At 52.7% G+C, this 19,610-nt stretch overlaps 8 protein-coding genes across 8 annotated transcripts; 2 read left to right on the top strand and 6 right to left on the bottom strand.

Moving 5' to 3' along the window:
* Positions 1–1,108: 1,108 nt before the first annotated feature.
* Positions 1,109–4,438, bottom strand: C7974DRAFT_303911 (P-loop containing nucleoside triphosphate hydrolase protein; the record flags this gene model as incomplete). Its single annotated transcript, XM_046137960.1, has 1 exon — positions 1,109–4,438. One exon carries the CDS (start codon positions 4,436–4,438, stop codon positions 1,109–1,111), a length of 3,330 nt encoding a protein of 1,109 aa, XP_046001797.1.
* Positions 4,439–4,701: 263 nt separating this feature from the next.
* On the bottom strand, positions 4,702–5,130 carry C7974DRAFT_302946 (uncharacterized protein; the record flags this gene model as incomplete). The annotated part of the gene is made up of 1 exon (XM_046137924.1): positions 4,702–5,130. One exon carries the CDS (start codon positions 5,128–5,130, stop codon positions 4,702–4,704), a length of 429 nt encoding a protein of 142 aa, XP_046001796.1.
* Positions 5,131–5,333: 203 nt separating this feature from the next.
* Positions 5,334–7,921, bottom strand: C7974DRAFT_386181 (uncharacterized protein). Its single transcript, XM_046141036.1, has 2 exons — positions 6,533–7,921; positions 5,334–6,482 (listed from the first exon to the last, which is right to left on the bottom strand). Exons 1-2 carry the CDS (start codon positions 7,908–7,910, stop codon positions 5,767–5,769), a joined length of 2,094 nt encoding a protein of 697 aa, XP_046001795.1. The 5' UTR covers positions 7,911–7,921; the 3' UTR covers positions 5,334–5,766.
* Positions 7,922–10,621, top strand: C7974DRAFT_386178 (ATP-grasp domain-containing protein). Its single transcript, XM_046141035.1, has 2 exons — positions 7,922–9,415; positions 9,472–10,621. Exons 1-2 carry the CDS (start codon positions 8,146–8,148, stop codon positions 10,188–10,190), a joined length of 1,989 nt encoding a protein of 662 aa, XP_046001794.1. The 5' UTR covers positions 7,922–8,145; the 3' UTR covers positions 10,191–10,621.
* C7974DRAFT_386176 (uncharacterized protein) lies at positions 10,622–12,222 on the bottom strand. The gene is made up of 6 exons (XM_046141034.1): positions 11,841–12,222; positions 11,461–11,781; positions 11,373–11,398; positions 11,253–11,321; positions 10,904–11,183; positions 10,622–10,850 (listed from the first exon to the last, which is right to left on the bottom strand). Exons 1-6 carry the CDS (start codon positions 12,154–12,156, stop codon positions 10,693–10,695), a joined length of 1,170 nt encoding a protein of 389 aa, XP_046001793.1. The 5' UTR covers positions 12,157–12,222; the 3' UTR covers positions 10,622–10,692.
* A 25-nt stretch (positions 12,223–12,247) lies between these two features.
* Positions 12,248–14,147, bottom strand: C7974DRAFT_111089 (aminotransferase). The gene has a single exon (XM_046134984.1). The coding sequence runs from the start codon at positions 13,835–13,837 to the stop codon at positions 12,581–12,583; it is 1,257 nt and encodes a 418-aa protein (XP_046001792.1). The 5' UTR covers positions 13,838–14,147; the 3' UTR covers positions 12,248–12,580.
* A 550-nt stretch (positions 14,148–14,697) lies between these two features.
* C7974DRAFT_110312 (uncharacterized protein) lies at positions 14,698–17,226 on the top strand. The gene is made up of 3 exons (XM_046134980.1): positions 14,698–14,976; positions 15,030–16,475; positions 16,529–17,226. The coding sequence occupies exons 1-3, from the start codon at positions 14,934–14,936 to the stop codon at positions 16,774–16,776; spliced, it is 1,737 nt and encodes a 578-aa protein (XP_046001791.1). The 5' UTR covers positions 14,698–14,933; the 3' UTR covers positions 16,777–17,226.
* A 703-nt stretch (positions 17,227–17,929) lies between these two features.
* On the bottom strand, positions 17,930–19,604 carry C7974DRAFT_110224 (uncharacterized protein). The gene is made up of 3 exons (XM_046134979.1): positions 19,451–19,604; positions 19,263–19,391; positions 17,930–19,206 (listed from the first exon to the last, which is right to left on the bottom strand). The coding sequence occupies exons 1-3, from the start codon at positions 19,505–19,507 to the stop codon at positions 17,956–17,958; spliced, it is 1,437 nt and encodes a 478-aa protein (XP_046001790.1). The 5' UTR covers positions 19,508–19,604; the 3' UTR covers positions 17,930–17,955.
* Between the last annotated feature and the right edge of the window lie 6 nt (positions 19,605–19,610).

Genomic DNA, 19,610 nt, shown 5'->3' with positions numbered 1-19,610 from the left:
GCAGATGCATCAAACAGTTTTTACCTGAGCTGGGCGTCTCGTCATGTATGTTCAACGTCATGTCAGGACGCGCATCGCATCTCATCGCCACGTTCTAGGCGAGAGAACGGCCAACGCGTTCTGGATTCGAAACCGTGGGCAAGAAGCTCTATAGACGAGGGATTTGGTAACGCGTGGCGCGGGATCTAGCCGCCAGAGTTGGACACAAGGGTCTAAGGCGAAGGGTCCGAAGAGATGGGCCTCCAGCAGTCAGGGTCTTATATAATGCTTGCCGAATGTGTGGACCCCCTTATATCTGGGACACTACTGCAGGCTGTACATGGAATGCCTGAATATGTGCCTATAAGTGACTGTCTGTTACTGGTCTAACAGGATGCAGGGTTAAACCAAAGACAGGAGCCACTGACCATACTCACCAATATATATAGGCTGGTACGCTACCAGTGTTTACACCCATGTGCCAGCTATAAGGGGTCCGCACATTTGGCAGACACCGATAGAAGATCTGGCAGAAGGGTCCAAAAAGCAAGGTCTAAAAGGGTCCGAAGAAAAGGGTCTAAACAGAAGGAGACTTTTCTGGTACGCAGGGTCCACCTGACAGGTGACAAAAAGGGTCCAGCAAACAGTTTCCAAGAAGCATCCAACAGACAATCCGCAACAAGGGTCCAGCAGACTGGGGCCGACAAGAAGGGTCCAGCCCGCCTCACAGCCACCGCCATCTCCATCGTTATTCCCCTCGGTATCTCCATTGTCATCTGGCTCTCGCCTCTCTGTTTGTAGCAAGAGTGGCTTGACCAAACCAAAAAGCGCAGTCTGAGGACTGTGTACATACACAATCGTTGGCGATTTGTGCAGACCCCCCAACCATGGAACAGATTACATGATGTAGGTACGTACCATGGTAGCAAATCATCCTATCATTGGTTCGTTTCCACATTATTGCCCTGCAGGACGTCCAACCAGACTCCTATAGCCAGTTAGAGGCCCTTACTACCTACAAGTACATCTCTGTTTCATGGTTGTGGGGGTCTGCGTATTCTTACAGGCACCGATATACAGCATCGCACCGTCTCACGCACCAATCGACGAAACAACTACCCACCAACAGCTACAGCCCCTGCGACCGAACCAGGGCATGATAAACGCCTTGCATCCGCAGCAACGCGCCATGGGTGCCCTGTTCAACCAGCTTCCCCTTGTCCAAGACATAAATAATATCCGCATGCTGGACCGTCGCCAGCCGGTGCGCAATAGCAACAGTCGTGCGCCCCAGCCGTGACGCCTCCAACGCCGTCAACACGAGCTTCTCGCTGCTGTTGTCCAGCCCCGACGTCGCCTCGTCCAGCAGCAGCACCGGCGTGTCGCGCAGCAGCGCGCGCGCAATCGTGAGCCGCTGCTTCTGCCCGCCCGACAGCATGCTGCCGCCGGACCCGACCTGCGTCTCGTAGCCGTCCGGCAGCGACGCAATGAAGTCGTGGATGTTGGCCGCCCGGCAGCTGGCCTGCAGCCGTGTCTCGCTGACGAGTTCGAACGCGTCTTGTCCGATCAGCAGGTTCTCGCGGATCGTGCCGGAGAACACGGCGGGCTCTTGGCTCACGAGGGATAGCATCTGCCGGTAGCTGGCGAGGTGCAGCGCGCGCAGGTCCTGCCCGTCCATGATGATGCGGCCGTGTGTCGGGTCGTAGAAGCGCTCCAGCAGCGCCATCACTGAGCTCTTCCCGCTGCCGCTGCCGCCGACGATGGCAACGAACTTGCCCACCGGAATGTCGATGTTGATGTGGCGCAGGACCATGGTTTGCGGGTTGGACGGGTACGCAAGCGAGACGTTTTCCAGGGCGATGTGGCCCTCGTTGTCCTCCCGGGTCACTCGCTTTCCTCGCGGGGACAAGGAGTCTATCTCTGGCGTCCGGTCGTACAGTTGCTGCAGCTCATGCGCAGCAAGTGCCGCCTTGCTCATGTTGGGAGCAAAGTTGAACAGCGCGCCAGCGACTGCAGCGCCCCAGACCAGAGCAATAAGGCATATGTAGTACTGCGTTAGGTTGTACTCTCCCCGAGCGAGCAGAAAACTGCCATACCAAAACGCCAACGCCGAGGCCAGAAAATTGATCCCCTGGGACGCGGCATACAGTGCAGAGGTGCGAAGGATAGGCCCCAGAGACTGCGTTGCTTGCGCTGCCAGAATCGTGCTGTACCGGTCGAGCACATACCGCTCCAACCCGGCCGACGCAACGACCCGTATCGCGCCCACGACCTCGCCCGCGTACGCCGCCGCTTCCTCGCCCGCCTGCCGGATCTTGCTGTCGAACACCATGATGACCTTGAGCCGCACCCAGCCCAGCCCCGCCAGCGTGGGCACGAGCGGGAGACAGAACAAAGACAGCTTCCACGCAACGCCCAGCCCCACGCCCACCGCCAGCGCAATCGTCGACGCAAACGTTACGATGCTGCCGATGACCACCCCGCTCAGGCCCATCAGATCCGTGGCGCTGCTGCTCAGCCGCGCCGCCATGCGGATGAGATCGTGCGCCTTGTCGTCGAAGTAGCCGATGTTCTGGCGCAGGATGGCGCGCAGGGTGGCGTCGTGGACGCGGCGGGTCAGTCGCTCGGTGGACACGGCGAAGAAGACGCCGTTGAGCAGGCTCACCACGAAGCCGTAGATGCCCGTGGCCGCGAAGATGGACGTCCAGAACTCTGTTCTTTGCAGCATTTCGTGCGCGTTGGCGACCGAGAAGGCGTTGAGCGTGTTCGCGTACCAGATTGCGGGGATGATCAGGTTGACGCTGGCGAGCAGGGAGGTCGCGATGCCGCCGCAGAGGTACCATCGCTCTGGCCAGTTCAGGTGGAGGATCATCCATAGAGCGCGCCAGACTGATGGCGTGCCGTTCTGCGATGTGAGATCCTCGTTTGGGCTGCTCGTGGGTTTGCCAGACTCTGCGCCGTTTTCGATAAGCTCCTGCAGCTCTATATCGTCGATGTCGTCGAGACTATGGCCTTGAGTCTCTTTGTTGTAGGGTTGATCGTTGGTGTGCGTTTCTGTCGTTGCGGTTCTCAGTCGGTGCTTGTGGATAAGTTCAGCATATAGTCCGCGCTGAGCGAGCAGGTGGTCGTGGTTTCCCTGCTCGACGACCTCTCCGGCCTGCATGACGACGATGTTGTCTGCATTTCGTATTGTAGATAGGCGATGTGCGATGACGATTGTCGTTCTGCTCCGAGAGGCAGACTCCAAGGCTTCTTGAATCACCTTCTCTGAGTGCGAGTCAAGTGCGGCTGTGGCTTCATCCAGTAAAAGTATTTTGGGGTCTGAGACAATCGCACGAGCGATGGCTATGCGCTGACGCTGTCCACCGGATAACGAGTTACCTTTCTCGCGGAGTTCGGTGTCGTAGCCCCGAGGCAGTGCCATGATGAAGCCATGTGCGTATGCCGCCTTCGCAGCTGCAATCACACGCTGTCGATCCTCCTCGTCGTTGGTGGCCACTGTGTCAGAGTTGATCAAGCCGTGGCGGATGTTCTCGAAAATCGTGGCGTTGAACAGCGTCGGTTCCTGTCCAACATAAGCCATTTGCTTTCGCCACCAATACAGGTTCAGATCAGCCAGGTCAATACCATCGACGCGTATCGATCCTGCTGTGGGCTCGTAAAACCTCTCGAGCAGGCCCAGGATGGTACTTTTGCCACACCCAGAGAGACCAACGAAGGCAGTAGTCTTGTTAGCTGGTATGGAAATGGTAACGCCCTTCAACGCTTTGGTATGCTGTCGAGAAGGATAGACGACCTCTACGTTCTCGAGCTCGATGTCCCCCGTCAGCCTATCGGGAATGCGTCCAGCGGTCGCAAATGGATCTATCGCTGACCGCCTATGAATGATCTTGGAAGCGGCACCGAGGCTGCTCATGCTGGTGACGAAACTCTCTAGGAGAGGAACGACGCGAAGCATGGCAAACGCACCGTTAACCACCGTAATCGTCGTGGCTACCACGGATGCCACGTCAGACTCTCCTCTGCTGAGGAAGTACTTGGCGCCTGCCCAGAACCCCAGCGCATACGCCCAGTTTGGCATGCCGCTCGACCAGCCAAATGCCACTGCCATGTAGAGGCGAGACCTGATGCCGTATTCTTCAGCGCCGCGAATAAACTTTTCGTACTTTTCAGCCATTTGATTCTGGCTGTTGGACGAGACGACATACTTGATGTTCGAAATAGCTTCGTACGCAACATTCGAGCCGATCGAGTAAAAGCGCCTGGAGATCTTCGAGTTCTTGACCGCAAAGCGCGAGCTCGTCATAGTCACCACGATCATGGCTACGAGAATGCTACACAGGATGAACGCCAGCCGCGCATTCATGATGAAGGCAATCGCAAATGCAGACAGGAAATTCGCCGCCGCCGTGAGCGCCAGCGCCGACTTGCTCGTCAGCGCCTCCTGCACCTCGATCATGTCCGAGGTGATGTGCGTCGTGAGCTGCCCGATGCTGACCGTGTCGAAGAAACTGATGTTCTGGCTCACAATCGCCTCCAGATAGGTCCGCCGCAGGCGCCGTACAATGCGCTCGCCGGACCAGTAGAACCCCACGGTGCAAATGTACGAAGAGACGAATTCGACGCCGGCAAGGTACACGAAATACCATGCAAAGTGGTCGGTCCGGCTGAGCAGCTCTCCGGGTGATATGGACCCATCCGCGAACCCGACGAACGCTCCCGTCAGTTCACCAAAAAGTAGCTATCGAGTGAAAGGTCAGTCGTTCTGCTACTCGTCTTTTGGGAACGGGACGGTTGAGAGAGGAGTGGACGGACAGATATGAACGGGTTGGCAGCTCCCGCAACGAGACCAGCTATTGAGCTCAACACAATGGCCATTTTGTCCCGTTTAGTGGCATACGGCCACAGCGAGAACTTCTGGTGGCTGCGGGTAGATGGAAGGCCGTTGAGTTGACGGTCCAGAATGGCTCTCTCTTGCTTGGTGAGCGCGACATTTTGCTCAACGGCGTCCAACCCCGATGGAGCGAGACCCTCGTGATCGTCCTTGCCCATGGGACGCAACGGGATGGACTCTTCGTTCTTGTCCTCGAGATGTAGCGGCGTGTTCTCATCATCACTGTCTATTGGGGATGGCTGTGAACTTCGAGGCATGGTGTACGCAGTTGAGGGGAGTCGTTGTACGGGTCTGATCCTAAGAAACTTGTAACGAAGAGATTTATATACACAGAGTAGTGACTGATTGGCTTGTAGATAACCCACGTGACCATACCAGGTACCCTGGGCTTGCAGATGGGGTAGGCGTACCTGGGACTAACGTCTCAGACTTGAGCTGCTCGGCTTTTTACCCTCTGAATGTGCGAATGCTACACGGGAGCGGCAACTGGAAGCGGAACAGTCAGAAAGGAGACGCAGCAGCTACCCCGCTTGCGGTTGCTTTGCGGCTGACTGTTCGGCACACGTTGACAGTCAGAGTTGGCCACCATCCGCCCGGGATGTGCCAGCCTGCGGGCAAAGCTCGACTCATTGGCTAGTGGTAAGCTCCGAGGGCCGCCGTCAAATTGCTTGACGGCATATTCTAAGGCAGATATCCAGGGTAGATCAAGCAGAAGGAAAGGGTAGGGTTAAAGCAGTTCTAGAGATGCTGATCCCACACCCTCATCATTGTGGCAGCGTAGCAAGATGTTCACATCCTCGAAAAGCACATGTGCTTGCGGTAATGTGAGGCTCCACGGGCATAGGTATTCTATTTCGCTAACGACGTTGTATCAGTCTAGATCAAGTCTGAGTCTAAGATATCTCTATCTGAAGCCCGTTCCGAATCTCAGTCGCTAATTCAAGGACATGTAGTCGACTGTGTCTCGAGAAGATATGTAAGTAAGCCACGAAGCTGTTTGCCCCAGTAGACTGATGGCGCAATTGATCGCCCTTTTTCGCAAAAGTGCGGTGCTGCGACACATGCTTGGCCAGGTCTGGCCGCTGCCGCAACAGTTCTTCCGTGATGTTACCCGACTCCCAGATGCCCTTCTTCGGTGGGTCCCAGTCGGCAATGATCCACACTTTATTGGCGTAGTATTGAGCTCCATCGCGATACGGCTGCGAAAGCGCGTGTACCCATTCAGAGGCGCTGCGAAACTTTGTGACGAGCAAGAGGGCCCAATAATCGACACCCCACGTAGCCTCGATGAAGTCGCAAGTGTCACCGCCCGGCGGCCGGGTGTTGATCTCGATGAGCCATGACTCTGCGGGCTTGCCATTGTGGTCTTGACGCGGCTGGAGGGAAGGGATGCCCCGCGAATTGAATCGCCATTCCACCAAGGAATTTTCAATGCGAGCCTCGCAGTGGTAGATCCCGTTGCGGAAACCGAGGCGAGTCATAGACTGCAGAACGGCGTCATATATAGTTTGTTGTTCGGCTTCGGGTAGTTGAGATGGGAAGAGATAGTCTAGCTCGCCAAAGGAGGTCGAGCCGCTGTCGGCGTTTTTGGGAGTCTCGTCACCGATATCTGCCCTTGGTTAGCTTGTGTTACGAGAAGGAGGGTGCGAGACATCATACCCCAGAAAAACACTTTGCCATCATACAAGACGAAGTTGATATCGACTTCAGGACCACTGCAGTAATGCTCCATGACGAATTCGGCACCGTGGCTATCGGATCGCATGCGGGGAGCAGCCTGCTCCAGCTGTTCGATGTCGTCCACCTTGAACACCAGCTCCGACGCCCATCCGCGACACGGCTTTATGATGAGCGGCCACGGCAAGTCCTCAGTCCTCGCGATATGCAAAGCCTGGTCCACACTTGATGCGGTGTAGGACTTGCGGCCTTCGGAGATACTGGTCTTGAATTTGTCCGTCGCGACCTCGTACGCAGATGAGGGTTCGTAGGACAAGTCAAGCTGTTGTGCGGCAGTCGAGACAGGGACATGGTGGCTCTCATACGCTGTGAAGAGTCCGTCTGCCGATCTGCCGGATTCTTGCTCATATTGCTTGACCGCGGAAACGATTCTGGCGGGGAATTCGGCATCATGGTCGCATTTGATGGGAATGAAGTGGTGGTACCAGTCGCCGTATTCGGGTTTCTGCTTGAGAACATGGCCTTCCTCTGCGAGGACCACGAGATCGATACCCAAAGACTTGGCTGTCTCATAGAGTTGCCACGAGCAAGCACCGCCAAACGGAAAGCCGAGCCCGCCTTCCACCATGAAAAGCAGTCGCCGCTTCAGGCCGGTGAGCAGGAGCGGTAGACTCAGACGCTTCTCCAGCTCGCGTTCAAGTGCTATCCAGGCGTCGGCGATGGACACCTCTGACAGCGAGCTCAGACGAATGGCGCCCGCAGCAGTGCGGAAGAGCGTTGACAGAGAGGTAGATGCTGTCCATGATTCGTCTGTGTACAGTTGCAAGGGCTCTGCGAGCGCTGCCGTCGCCTCGACATTGTCGACATCGTGCATGCGCTTGGGAACAATGTCTGCACGCACGATGTTGCCATGTCCCCGCGGGGCAACCAACGTGATAGCTTGAGTAGCGTGTAAGGTGGTGGTGCGCTGGAGTGTGTCCACGAGGAAGCCAAGACTTCGACGTCCAATTATGCCTTCCGCTAGCCCATCTCCCTCGGGTGTATCCGTCCGATCTGGATCCTCGAGGGTCAGCGCACCAATGTCCGCGACAAGCTCGTCAGTCGCGCTAGCATTAGTGATGGCCTCAATAGTGATGTTCGCCAACTGGTAGAATCGCGACTCGTGGGCGGCGATACTCCAAGTGATCTTCCACCTACGATCCCGCTCCCCACGGGAGCCCCCTTCCTTCCGATAGACAATCTGCGCAGTGCTACTCATCCTGATGACTCGTTTCGGTGAAAGATTGAGAAGGTAAATCTGCCGCGGCGGGAGATGCAGGCTACAAAAGTCTTGCTGCCAACTGTGAGGTGGTAGAAGCATGACATGTCCATGGAGCACAGTCAGCCCTACAGTCAGCCCGCCTAGTCAGAAACGATTCCAACACAACAGCATGATTTACTCCACCAACATGACCACATGACAAAGGGGACGGCATCGCTGCGCGGCGTGGTCCTCCCATCCATTTCGTTCGACTCGCCGCCCGGAGCAGCATACAGGAGGCCACCCAGGACGAAAGGAGCCTTAGCTACGACCAATCCCTGTGCTGCGCTGCACAATGTCGTGTCTGATCGTCCTCCAAAGCGTAGATGGTTCCGAGGCGTCGTGGAAAGCGTCGTGGACGGTGCCGCCCGTGACGAATGCCGACCAGTCCTTCCAGTCCGCCGACGTGCTATTCCTGCGGTTATCAGCTCCGGCCAATTTCACATCAACAGAGCGCCCTTTGCGCTGTTACATAGAGGATGCCAATCGTGGCCGACGGGAACTCCAAGCGACTACACTGGGCCATCCCTGCGCCCTCGATTTTCTGGTCGATACTCTGAATGCCACGACTCGATCGACCAGCTCGACTGAATCGAACGCTGGCCAGACAGCGATCAAATTGGTCGCTCCGGCTCATGCAGGCAATATTGGCCGAGCGGACATCGTCCGTCAGCGGATGCAGGACATTGATTATGTCGAAGCCGTGGCCACTTTGGCCCAGCCCCTCCAGCAGTATGATGGGCGACCGTTTCCCGACACTGATGATCTGGTCACTCTGATAAAGCACTCTGCCGGAGCCATACGCCTGCGCGTCAACGCCCTTTCTTCTTCTGGCTGGTTATTGGACACCCTTTCCGTCCTCGAAAGCGAACTGACCAATCGATTGCCAACCCTTTTGACTGTCCCTGGCCTCCGCAGACGCACTTTAGCATTCTTAGAAGGTAGCGGGTTTCTTCCAGACACGGGTGGTTGCGCAAGACAATTCTACACTGCCGCGATTTCGTTGGGCGTTGACGTCATTGTGCTTGGTGTCGAGGGTCATTGGCTACAAGGTCCGGAGTATAGCCACTGGCGGAAGGCTTTCATTCCCATCGAATTTGGCCATGACGCAGCCTTCCCATCAAGAATTGTCGCGGCTGTCAAGAGATCGGGTGAGCCAGTTGAGGCTCTGCTCACCACCTTTGATAGTTACCATGCTGCCGTGAGCGAGGCTGCTGCCGAATTGGGCCTTCCCCACGAGCCTACCGCTGCCTACCAAGTTGCCACGGACAAGTACCAGCTGAGTGCCATCGAGGGTCGGAAGTGCTTCCTTGCTACTGGAATCGAGGATCTGATTCAGACTGCACTGACCAAGGATGTCACGTGGCCTGCGATCGTGAAACCCTGTCGCGGTTGGGGTTCTGAACTGGTCTTTCGTGCCGACAATGCGACGCAACTTGTGACGTGGGCCAGAACAATCAATCTTGCCACGAGTCACGGAACACAGTTTGTAATTGAACCGTACTGTGATGGCCCAGAGGTGGACATCAACTTCGTCCTTTACAATGGTGAACTTCTCTTTTGGGGTAAGGCTACCTCACTCGTCTACCAGTCGCGAAGCACGCAGGCTAACACTAAACAGAGATTGGAGACGAGAATCCAAAAAGTGCAGAGGATGGGTCCGATTCATTCCACGAACTCGACTGTGTCTCACCTTCAGCACTACCCCAGACAGAGCAGCATATCTTGCGCGACTCGATCGTGAAGACTTTGCTGGGGCTGGGCTTTGAAAACGGTATATACCATTGCGAAGCTCGAGTAGCCGACTCCACGCAAGAATGGCACAACAACGAATCTGGCGCACCCGTGCTGCTACCTCGCTGCGAGCCGGCCACAAAGCCACCCTCCTGCTTTCTCATGGACTGTAATATCCGGCCGCCAGGTCTGAACTCGAGTGATGTGGTCGAGACCACCTGGGGTGTAGATTATTGGGCTTTGCTGATTGCCATACCACTGCGCGAGGAGCAGCGAGTTCGGACTTTGTCGCAGCCATATCGTAACGGCCCACAGTACTTTGCGGACATGATCTTTGTCTCCGCCGAGTTTGATGCCTCCAAAAAAGGCATTTGGCAATCTGGAAACATAACAGAGGAACTGAAAGAGCGACGTCCAGATCTGGCGAAGTACATTTCAAAGGCCTTGACTTACATGAAGAAGGGTGATAAAATTCCCCATCACTCTACAGGCACAAACACCTTTGTGGCATACTTGAACATCTTCTCTCGCGAGAGCCGAGGGCATGTTTTGGATATTGCGACCCAAGTAAGGAAAGAGATCACCGAAAGCATTGAGATTTCCTAGACCTTAAAGCGTGTACAGCTCTTGTTAAGGGAGCATTCCGCCAATCTAGACCTTCGCCAATAGAAAATGTGTACCATACTTTCGCACCTATAGTATCCCCAAACGGAGCACCTTCACCGTCTGTAGTACCCCATCAATCAGAGTCAGTCGAGAGCTTTTAGAGCTTCACCCATAAAGACCCCTCATGTGAGACCAGCAGCCAGTCACAGATTTAGATGTTGTTGATCAGGAGGTGGCTCAACTTCGAATCCTGCGCGTCAGCGCCCACCACGAATTGCTCCGAAGTGTTGCACTCCCGAGGTCATCTTTACAATAATTTCAATGTACCAGCAGCTGAACAATGTATATCACAGTTTCCAGCCCAATTAATTTGGCAGTCGTTGCGCTATCAGCGAGAAGGCTCGGTCAAGCTTGGTATGGTGGGCGGATGAGTGATGGGACACGTTACATTCAATGCAGAACTACTTGGTTTTCCTCCACAACAACATCGGATACATCTGAATCAAAGTCTCCACTGACCAAGGTCTTCCGTACGCGATTTCGAATTTGGATCCAAATAAGGTTTTTCACCAATACCCAATGCTCTCTTCCCTTTACGAGGTCCAAGATGATCGTAATCCCATGTCACACAATGGAATGTGCTCCGGTTGTCCCAGAGGACTGTAAGATAAATTAGTACCGGAGTAGGTATCAATCTTTCAAATGGGACTTACCGAGATCGTTGGGATTGAGGTATCTGATCCTGACCGTTGTATCGTGGTTCTTGTACAGAATGCCGATGATCCAGTCGAGCAGCATCTGGCTCTCTTCTGATGCAAGATCCTTGATCGATATCGTGTTCTGGCCCAGGGCGTAAATTGACTTCCATCCCGTCACCGGATTTGTTCGCACAAAGGGCTGTTCGTGTCGGAATTGAAGCCCGGAGTTTTGAGGACAGCCACGCTCTTTTGCGTAAAGATTGGGGTTCTCTGCTTGCACTGCGTCCTCCAGTGACTTGCATCAACATGTTAGCAGACCTAAAAGACCACATGTCTCGTGGACAGAATGTGCCGTGTTACGTACCGGGCTCCCGTTGATGATCGTGAGGCTCTCAACGAACTGCTGCATGGGCTTCGAGAGACGATCGTAAAGCTGTGACATTGGTGTTAGTTTGCGACCAGCAGATCGCCTTCTATGACTTACCTCGCATCCGGATGCAAACATGGTATCTGCACACTCCGAGTTAACCTGCAAGCTTTGAATGAAAAGTTAAAGTACTCGATATACATACCTCCCCCAGTCTCCGGGACTTCTGGAACGATGAAGGCAGAATAATCGCCTGGAACAGCCTCAAAGCCGACATCTGAGTGCCAGTTGTTGTGTGATTGGGCTTTCTTGCTGTTGTACAACTTCTTGCGATCCTCAGAGCTGACGCAGTTAATCAGGTTGTCCTCTTCTAGACCCTCCCTTGCGCTATTGAAGACTGGGTGAATGTGAAGCCCGCATTCTTCTGGCCGTCCAGTCAGTTCCCCAAGCCTGAGAGCTATCTTTTTCAGCATCTCGTTGTCTACGTCGTCCTGAGCTCGAAATACGACGACTCCACGCTGCGAGACTGCCCGGAGGTATCAGTGCTTGTAGTGCATATCGTCTTCGACTAATGTTTCTACTTACCAGTTATGGCCAAGTCTCGGATGAGCTCATCGCTGTTAGGAGCATTCATCCATTCGGTGATACTGGATTTCGGATATTCTCTACCCATAAGAGATGTAATATCAGCATACTCAACTCCGTCAAGCGCACCTGACAATTTCATAGGCTCTTTAAGCCGAGAGTAGGGACCTCCGCCTCGAGGGGTCGCTTTTGGCGCTTCTCCTTCAAGTAACCACCCCATTGCTGACAAGTTTCTTTTCTTTTTTGTGCTTGATGACTGTAGGACCAAAGAACCAAAGAGATAGATACTTGAAGGGCAAGAGTATTTCTTGCTCATTAACTACTTATGTCGGTTTAAAGCCCTCTCAACGGCCAATTAATCGTGAGTTTAGGTTGAAACGAGATGTCGGGTCAACATCGTTAGTACCGCTTAGTGCCTGACTCAGTTCTACACATTTGAGGTATGTATCGTCCGAGGATGACCCGACAGTGCCACGTCGTTGACTCAACCAGAAATCACCTTATGCCAGCCCTGAACACTGATGGATCTTGCGAGAACGTGACGGCATGTCACAAGTTAAACCATGGATGGCGAGACAGAATTTTGCGACTCCAATGGCAGCTAGAGTATGTTGAACCTCTGGTTCATTGCAGTGGTGATGGGCCTCAACGCGTGGTTGCTCTTCGTGCACTCTTTGATAAATTATGACTCAGAGACGAGGATTCGATTGCTTCTGCCTTTGTAGCTGTCGACTATTTACCTATTGCTTTGGCACTTCGCCTTCTTCTACAACATAGCCCCAAGGATGTTCTATCTCGCCATGCATGATTGCCGAAAGTCTTTCCCTCAACCACTCGACTAATCTTTGTGATTCGCCCCGTTCATCTCCCACAGGTAGTTCAATCACTCTTCCTTCGTAACTGATCTCTCCTACTGGAGTAATAAAGAACGCCGTTCCACAGACGAAGCATTCCATCAATCTACCATCACTGGCAGCATCTATCAACTCATGGACCGAAAAATTGCGCTCCACGACGTCAAGCTCGTTCGCAAATGTCTCACTGACGGACTCAAGGACGCTGTTGCGTATCACTCCTGGCAGCACAACACCATTCCCCAATGGCGCAGTCAGCAATTGCGTTTTACCCAGGCCGTCCTTCGGCTTGACCACGGCAAAGAAGTTACAGGCACCCGCCTCTGTCACCCATTCTTCGTCTCCAAGAAGCCATAAAATTTGGTCATAGCCTTGTTGAGCAGCTGCAGCGCTCGCGATAATTGAGGGACCGTAGTTGGCGCCCAATTTGCAATTCCCGAAGCCGCCCGGCCACGCTCGAACCATATCTTTACCAGAAGCAAGGAGTCGTAGACCGGGTCGTCGCACTTTTTCGCCTTGTGCTGGAGGTCCTAAGCTGCCAGTCGGCTTATCGAAGTCAGGAAAGCACACCAGCATGATGTACAGAAGCGCTTCGCTGGCTTTCTTGATGGCCAAAGACGGTTGTGTCGCAATGAATGTTGGCCGCACGTACAGATACGTGCCAGGTCGGTCCTTTGGCAGCCACCGTGGTGCGTCAACGGCGGCGAGTGCGGCAATCAACTTGACCAGTTGCTCGGCTGGAAAATCGGGGAGCGATACTCGCGCCGCAGATTGACGCATGCGCATTCCGTTGAGCTCAGGCCGGAAAAGGCGAATGCGGCCATCTACGCCCCGGTACAGTTTCATTCCCTCGAAACACTCTGTGGCGTAATGGAGCACTGCAGCTGTTGGCATAAGCGAGAGTGGCCCGTAAGGTACTAGCTGTGGTGCAGCCCATCCTCCATTTGCCAGGTTGTAACGTGCCAGAATCATGTGGTCTGTTGCTTCGCCTTGGGCCCAGAGCTCCGGTGAGTCGGGTGTAGGTAAAGGCCTTGGGGAGCGGGTGGGTTCGTGTATCAAACGAGCGGCATCTAGAATGCCTTTGCTTCCGTTATCCTGCTGCGATACTCCATTTGCTTGGGGGGAACCAGCGGCTGCGGTCATGATCGCAAGCGACGCCTCTTTCTGTCTTCTTGTTTGAATCTTCCACCTGTCGTTGAGGAAGGGATACCGCTTCAGGCTTGCTTGTTGAAAAATGAAAGCTTTCCAGTCTTTTTTGTTATCGCTATCACGTTGTTGCTCACGAAGTGATGTCCTAGCACTGAAACACCTCAGCACAAGTCAGGAAACAGACGAGGTTGACATAACATCCGCTTTAGTATTGGGGCAATGTTAGAGAGTATTACTACACTGTGTTGCTACTTCTAGATCGGGCAACAACTAGCAGTACAGTAATTCGCGATTTTAACTTTACCCTCATGTGCAGAATTCTGTGAGCTTAGTCATAATTATATTAATAGCTCAATAACCATATTGACTGCAATGTAGCTAATATCAAGCGCGAAGCTAGACATGAGGATTCGGGCTATTCAACAATGTTGCGTAGCTGCGGGTAGGGGTGAAGGCGTGATCGCAAACGGCTGTCCGGACGGAAACCTGGATCTCGCTTCAATCTAGCTCGAGCTCTTATAATTACTATGCTTTTGCATCATAGCAATGAGACGACCGAATAGTTAAAAGTCCTTTACCACTGCTAACACCAGTTAATGCAGGACTGCATGTTGTTAAGGGGTTTGTTGCGAAGTTCCTGCTACATCTGTATTAGACTTTGCGGCGCCACCAAGAAGCTTCGCCGAATTTTGGCCATTGTCTACAATACTAGACCGCTTTAGGAGCCTGGAAATCCCCCGTCTGACTGTGACGTGACATTAGCCTGACTGTGGTGCTGCACTTCTGACTACACGTCCACCGCCCGAAGGGGATCGCGTCAGGAGCCATGTAGCAAGCTCTCGGGTCTCGTGACATGTTGAGCCATGGCCCTTTGAGATTGAGACTCAGGAGAATGGCGCACGAGCGTTTGAGATGGAATTCGATTCGCATAAATGAGTGTGTAGCATAGGTTGTCATGTGTGGAATAAAGAAACCGGTCTACAGCACTTCGACTTTATTCATTGTAACTGCGCCTGGGGGTACCCTCTTCACTCTTCAAATACAGCATTAGAGTTCTGCAGACTCCGCAAGATTTGCGTTATACGTCCTCATGGGGACCCCGGAGACCCCTCGATTTAGGTTTATGCTCGTAGGTATGTTGCACACGAGAAGCGAAACTATGTGATCACCTTTTGACTGGGAATAGGAATCGGGCCACACGCAAAGCGCACCTACGTCAAGCACTTTCGAAGCTTGAAAGCCGAAGGACGAGGAGAGATCGTCGCTGCAGTCGACCTCACAAGCAATAGGTCGTCCGTGGAGCGGTATGCCGCAGAGCACCTGCCAGATGCGGAGATAATACTCGTTCCCCAGTTCAAGGACACAATGCCCGCAAATGTTACCGAAGCGCTTACAGGAGTGGCTTGTTCGCTTGGCGTCGACTGTGTCATCGTGGCGACTGATCCAGAGCGTCACCAATCATACGGTCTGTGGGCTCTGAGTTTGGGTCTCCATGTTATCATGGACAAGCCTATATCCACTCGAAGCGACGCTTGCAACAGTCCTACACAGGCTGCTGGAATCGCCGATGACTACAATGAGCTTTTAGAAGCCTATAAAGAGCTACAAAAGCGCAAAGAAACAATGTTTCTCATCAACAGCCATCGACGGTACCATCCTGGCTTTCTCGGTACCAGAAACTTTATCACAGACATACGGAACAAGACCAGGTGCCCTGTTACAAGTTTAATCTCGACGCATTGTGATGGCCAGTGGCGATTGCCAGATGAGATTGTCGACCAGCATTACCACCCTTTCCGCTACGGCTACGGCAAAATATCCCACAGTGGCTATCACTTCTTAGATACCGGCTACAAATTCTTTGAAGCAGGATGGAGTGCGGACAAACGACCGGACCAGATTGAAATGGTTTCCACCTTCAGTCGTCCCAACGATCTCATGTACACATTGAGTCACGAGGAACATGGTCAGGCGCTTGGTCGTGATGAATACAGCAAGCACGCCAAGTACAGCAAAGATGAACTTCGAGTGCACATGCAAGACATGGGAGAGGTCGATGCGATGCTCCAAATCACCTTTAAGAGTCGCGGGAATGTGCTTGGAATGGCGCAGTTGAATCTCCTTCACACCGGATTCTCTCGCCGGGATTGGATAGATCAAGGGCCGAACCCAGATCTCTACAAGGGTTGCGGGAGAGTAAAGCACGAAGCTCACGAGGTCAGAAGTGGGCCGTTCCAAACAATCGTGATCGATTCGCGCCAGGCAAACGACAAACATGATCGCAGCAAGCCCAGTACTGCAGAACTAGGGAGTGATAATCACTTCGAAATCCAGACATGGCGTAATTGTGGGGTACTAGGCGAAGACGAACCTCTCAAGACTTACACAGTCAATGATCTAGACAAGCGTCTCAACACCAATTCGACTGGGATTTACATGGAGAACATCAAGCAAGGTATTCTGTGGGAGGCGCTGGGCTTCCTCGAGGGCAAGACCACTATTGATGATCTTACATCAAATTTGCCGGATCACAGCATACCTGCTACCATGATGAGCGCAGCCTACTTGTCACACTTACGTCGCTCCCGTGGCCTAAATCCTATAACACATATCAGTGTAACGTATGAGAATGGTAAGGCACATGACATAACGTTGTTAGAACTATGCTGACTGTTACTGCGTTAGAAACGGCACGAGCGACAATTCGGGGCGAGGATCTCGATTTCTCCACACCTTGTCCAGAAGCAACTCCATTGTTGACACCAACATCTGCTCTTTCGGAGGATGGCGAAACAGTAATCCACTTATCGTTCAATGATGCACCAAAGTCGTCGCCTGATGCTTTGCAGCGCCGAAATTCCAACTTTTGGCTGCCAGTAGCCAAGCTACTGTCGCTCCCAACAACATTAGGACTTGAGCGGAAACTTTTATAACGTTGCTTTATTGGTGATATACGATAGTACAGGGGAATGGCCTGTGAGGGCGTAAATACGAACTTGGATGTTGATCGTAGATCATCCGGTGGAGTCCCTCACATGCAGGTACCGACCATCCAGAAACCCCGAGAAATCTCTGTTGGGCATCCCGTATTCTCGTCCGCACAGGCTACCCCCTTGTATTACAGAGTCCCTATAAAAAAATAGATTAGACTAGACTAGATTAGATTAGATTAGATTAGACTAGATGAAATAGGCAAATACACCAAAGAGGCTGCTCTATCGTATCCCGTATCATGTACTAAGATATTAGTGTTCTGTAAATTGTAGCAAGGACTATACACTTCTAGCCTCTAACTTTAGAAGACTGCTAAGCATTCTTTCTTTTTCGGCATACAGATAATGAAAAGGTCGATGTGCAGGCCTATATCATGAGTCAAGGATAATGTACGTCAACTTCATGGCATCAACAGGGCATTAACAGACCTCCGCTAGTTCTCAGGTTTTGGTGACTCAGTCACGGTCAAGATCCGGCTATTGTCGACTGTGGATAACCAGGTACTCCGCTCTTGAGAAACCGAGTCAAGTTCTGCCATCCACATTGTTGGATCTCACGGCATCAGTATGTCCTGAGTGTATGCTTGTGCGAGTTCAGTCGCTGTGCACCTACCGCTGTGTGCATGCGGTCTCTCGTCAAATCCACTGTGCCATGGCCAAGAGCCTCTTAACAGCAAACGCAAAGGTACCGATGAAGACGTTGTGGAGAAGCTGAAGCAGTCGGTAGCCGCGAACAAGCCTGCCGATGATACAAAGTTAGAACAGATGACGAATTCGAAGCTTGTTCTAAGACACCCATACCACACGCAGCGGCCGAACAGCCATTCTACGTGAGTGACATGGATAGATCAAACCTTATTTGTAGGTCTGCAAAGCTCTCCGCTAAGATATCTCGTGATGATAAATATTGCGTGTGGTTCTACGAGCAGCCTCAATTGCATGTGGCCCATTGTGAGGCAGGCTTTGCGTGCAAAACGGATTGGCGTGCATCAAGAGGTGGGTCAAGATCACCGGGCTTATCTATCAATTCGTTTTACGTATCGTTGGAGCTCAGGTGTCAGTTTGTGACCTCTGAAACAGTGTTCCTAGTTGACGCAATGGCTAGATGAGCCAAATCGCTCACTCTAGCCGCTCGAACCGAAACGAATGAGTGTGAACGTCTTCCTTCATCACCAGCGATCGATACGCATAGTGCTTTTCGCCATACACGACTGCCTTCCAGCCAACTGGCGTCCCAAAGCGAAAGATTCGCGCTGTGTGGTTGTGGTTATACTCGAGCTTCTCCCAGCATTTCTCGCTACTGGCATCTGGGAAATTGTTGATGTATGTGTCTGACAAATCGTCAACGTCGAAGGTGACGGATTTCCTGGCCCGCAAAAACATCTGACTGATTGTCGAGATGAAGTCAAAAGGTTGCAACAGATGCATCGAGCCAAAGCACACTACATGATCGTGCATAGGGGCACTGGCGAGCACTTCCTGAACAGGTCCAAGAATAAACGGCTGTTCGTAAAGCTTCTTGGAGAAAGGAAGCTTGGTCATTTCGACAGAGTAGTCAAGCGCTGAGTATTTAGCTTTGACCCCATGTTCGATGGCAAACCGGGCAAACTCCCCGCTCCCCGAACAGCAGTCTAGAACGGTTCCGTTGTAGTCGTACTTGCCAACGAATGGACTCAATCGATTTTCTGTGACGTTGGTGGAGTCGAGAATGGTGTAGTAGAGACGAGCAAGCCGATCATGCTGCCTTGCACAGCCCTCATTTCGCATGACATAATGTGGGACCCTGGCAAGTCTGGCAGACAGAAGAATTTCGAGAAGGGCTGCATGCCCACCTGGCAGGGTCTTTGCAATAGCCAACGAGTCCCATGGAGTCACATCCTGAGGATAGAAGATGCGTGATGCAGGATCCACGTTGGTGACAATGAGGGTATCTGACGCCTCGGCCACGCGGATATTCACTGTCAAGTATCCCAGGTAGTCGGTACCCCGAATCTGCTCGAATGCAGACACGGCGGTTTCTTGCAGTCGGTGGCTCAAGCTTGACTCGGGTGCAAGGACCCACGCGGCTTTTTGGCCATCGTTGACTGCCGCTTGGTATTTCAGTGGTGTTAACGCGGAGGCAGTTCGCCCAAACAGCACGACCAGAATAGAATAATCGCCGTCCTGGAACTCTTGGCTCTGATTTGGTAGTAACGCTGCAGTCGGCGAAAATTGCTCATCGCCCTGGCAATTGGAGGTTCCCGTCCTCTTCAGATTTGCTGCACAGAGATCCAACGCAGAGTCCGGCAGACTACCGATGCCAAACAGGTATTTTGAATTCAGATACTTCAGTGCCGCAATCCACTCCTGATCGATTGGCTGCTGCGTGAACTGGACACAACGAAGGTTAGGCCGCAGATCAAGAGCAAAGTTCGCTGCGGTCTTACCAGATAGTTGATGAAGACATCGAAATTCCCGATCTCAAGCTCGTCTATGTCTTCGATGGCATGCTCTTTTCTAATCTGCCTCGTCTGCACTGAATGCACTTCTTGATTGATGTAGCTTGCGAGATCTGGCTGCACAATGTCAATATATTTTCAACTGAATGACACAAAGATAGTGTGTAATTGAATACCTGGACAGCTGCTCCAGCACCTGAAGCTGAGCTAGGGGTCACCACACATATCTTCATTTTTAGCCCGTTAGCACCGGAACTGACCGATATCTGCAAGTTCGGAGAAGCGTAAAGTGGTCCCTAAATTATTCTAGATCTAAATGGTCTCAATTGTGAAGTA

This window comes from Boeremia exigua (assembly GCF_020726555.1).
Source record: "Boeremia exigua strain MPI-SDFR-AT-0100 chromosome Unknown C7974scaffold_2, whole genome shotgun sequence".
NCBI classification, from domain to species: domain Eukaryota; kingdom Fungi; phylum Ascomycota; class Dothideomycetes; order Pleosporales; family Didymellaceae; genus Boeremia; species Boeremia exigua.
The sequence above is the reverse complement of the archived record's forward strand: the minus strand, read 5'-3'. Positions and strand labels throughout refer to the sequence as shown.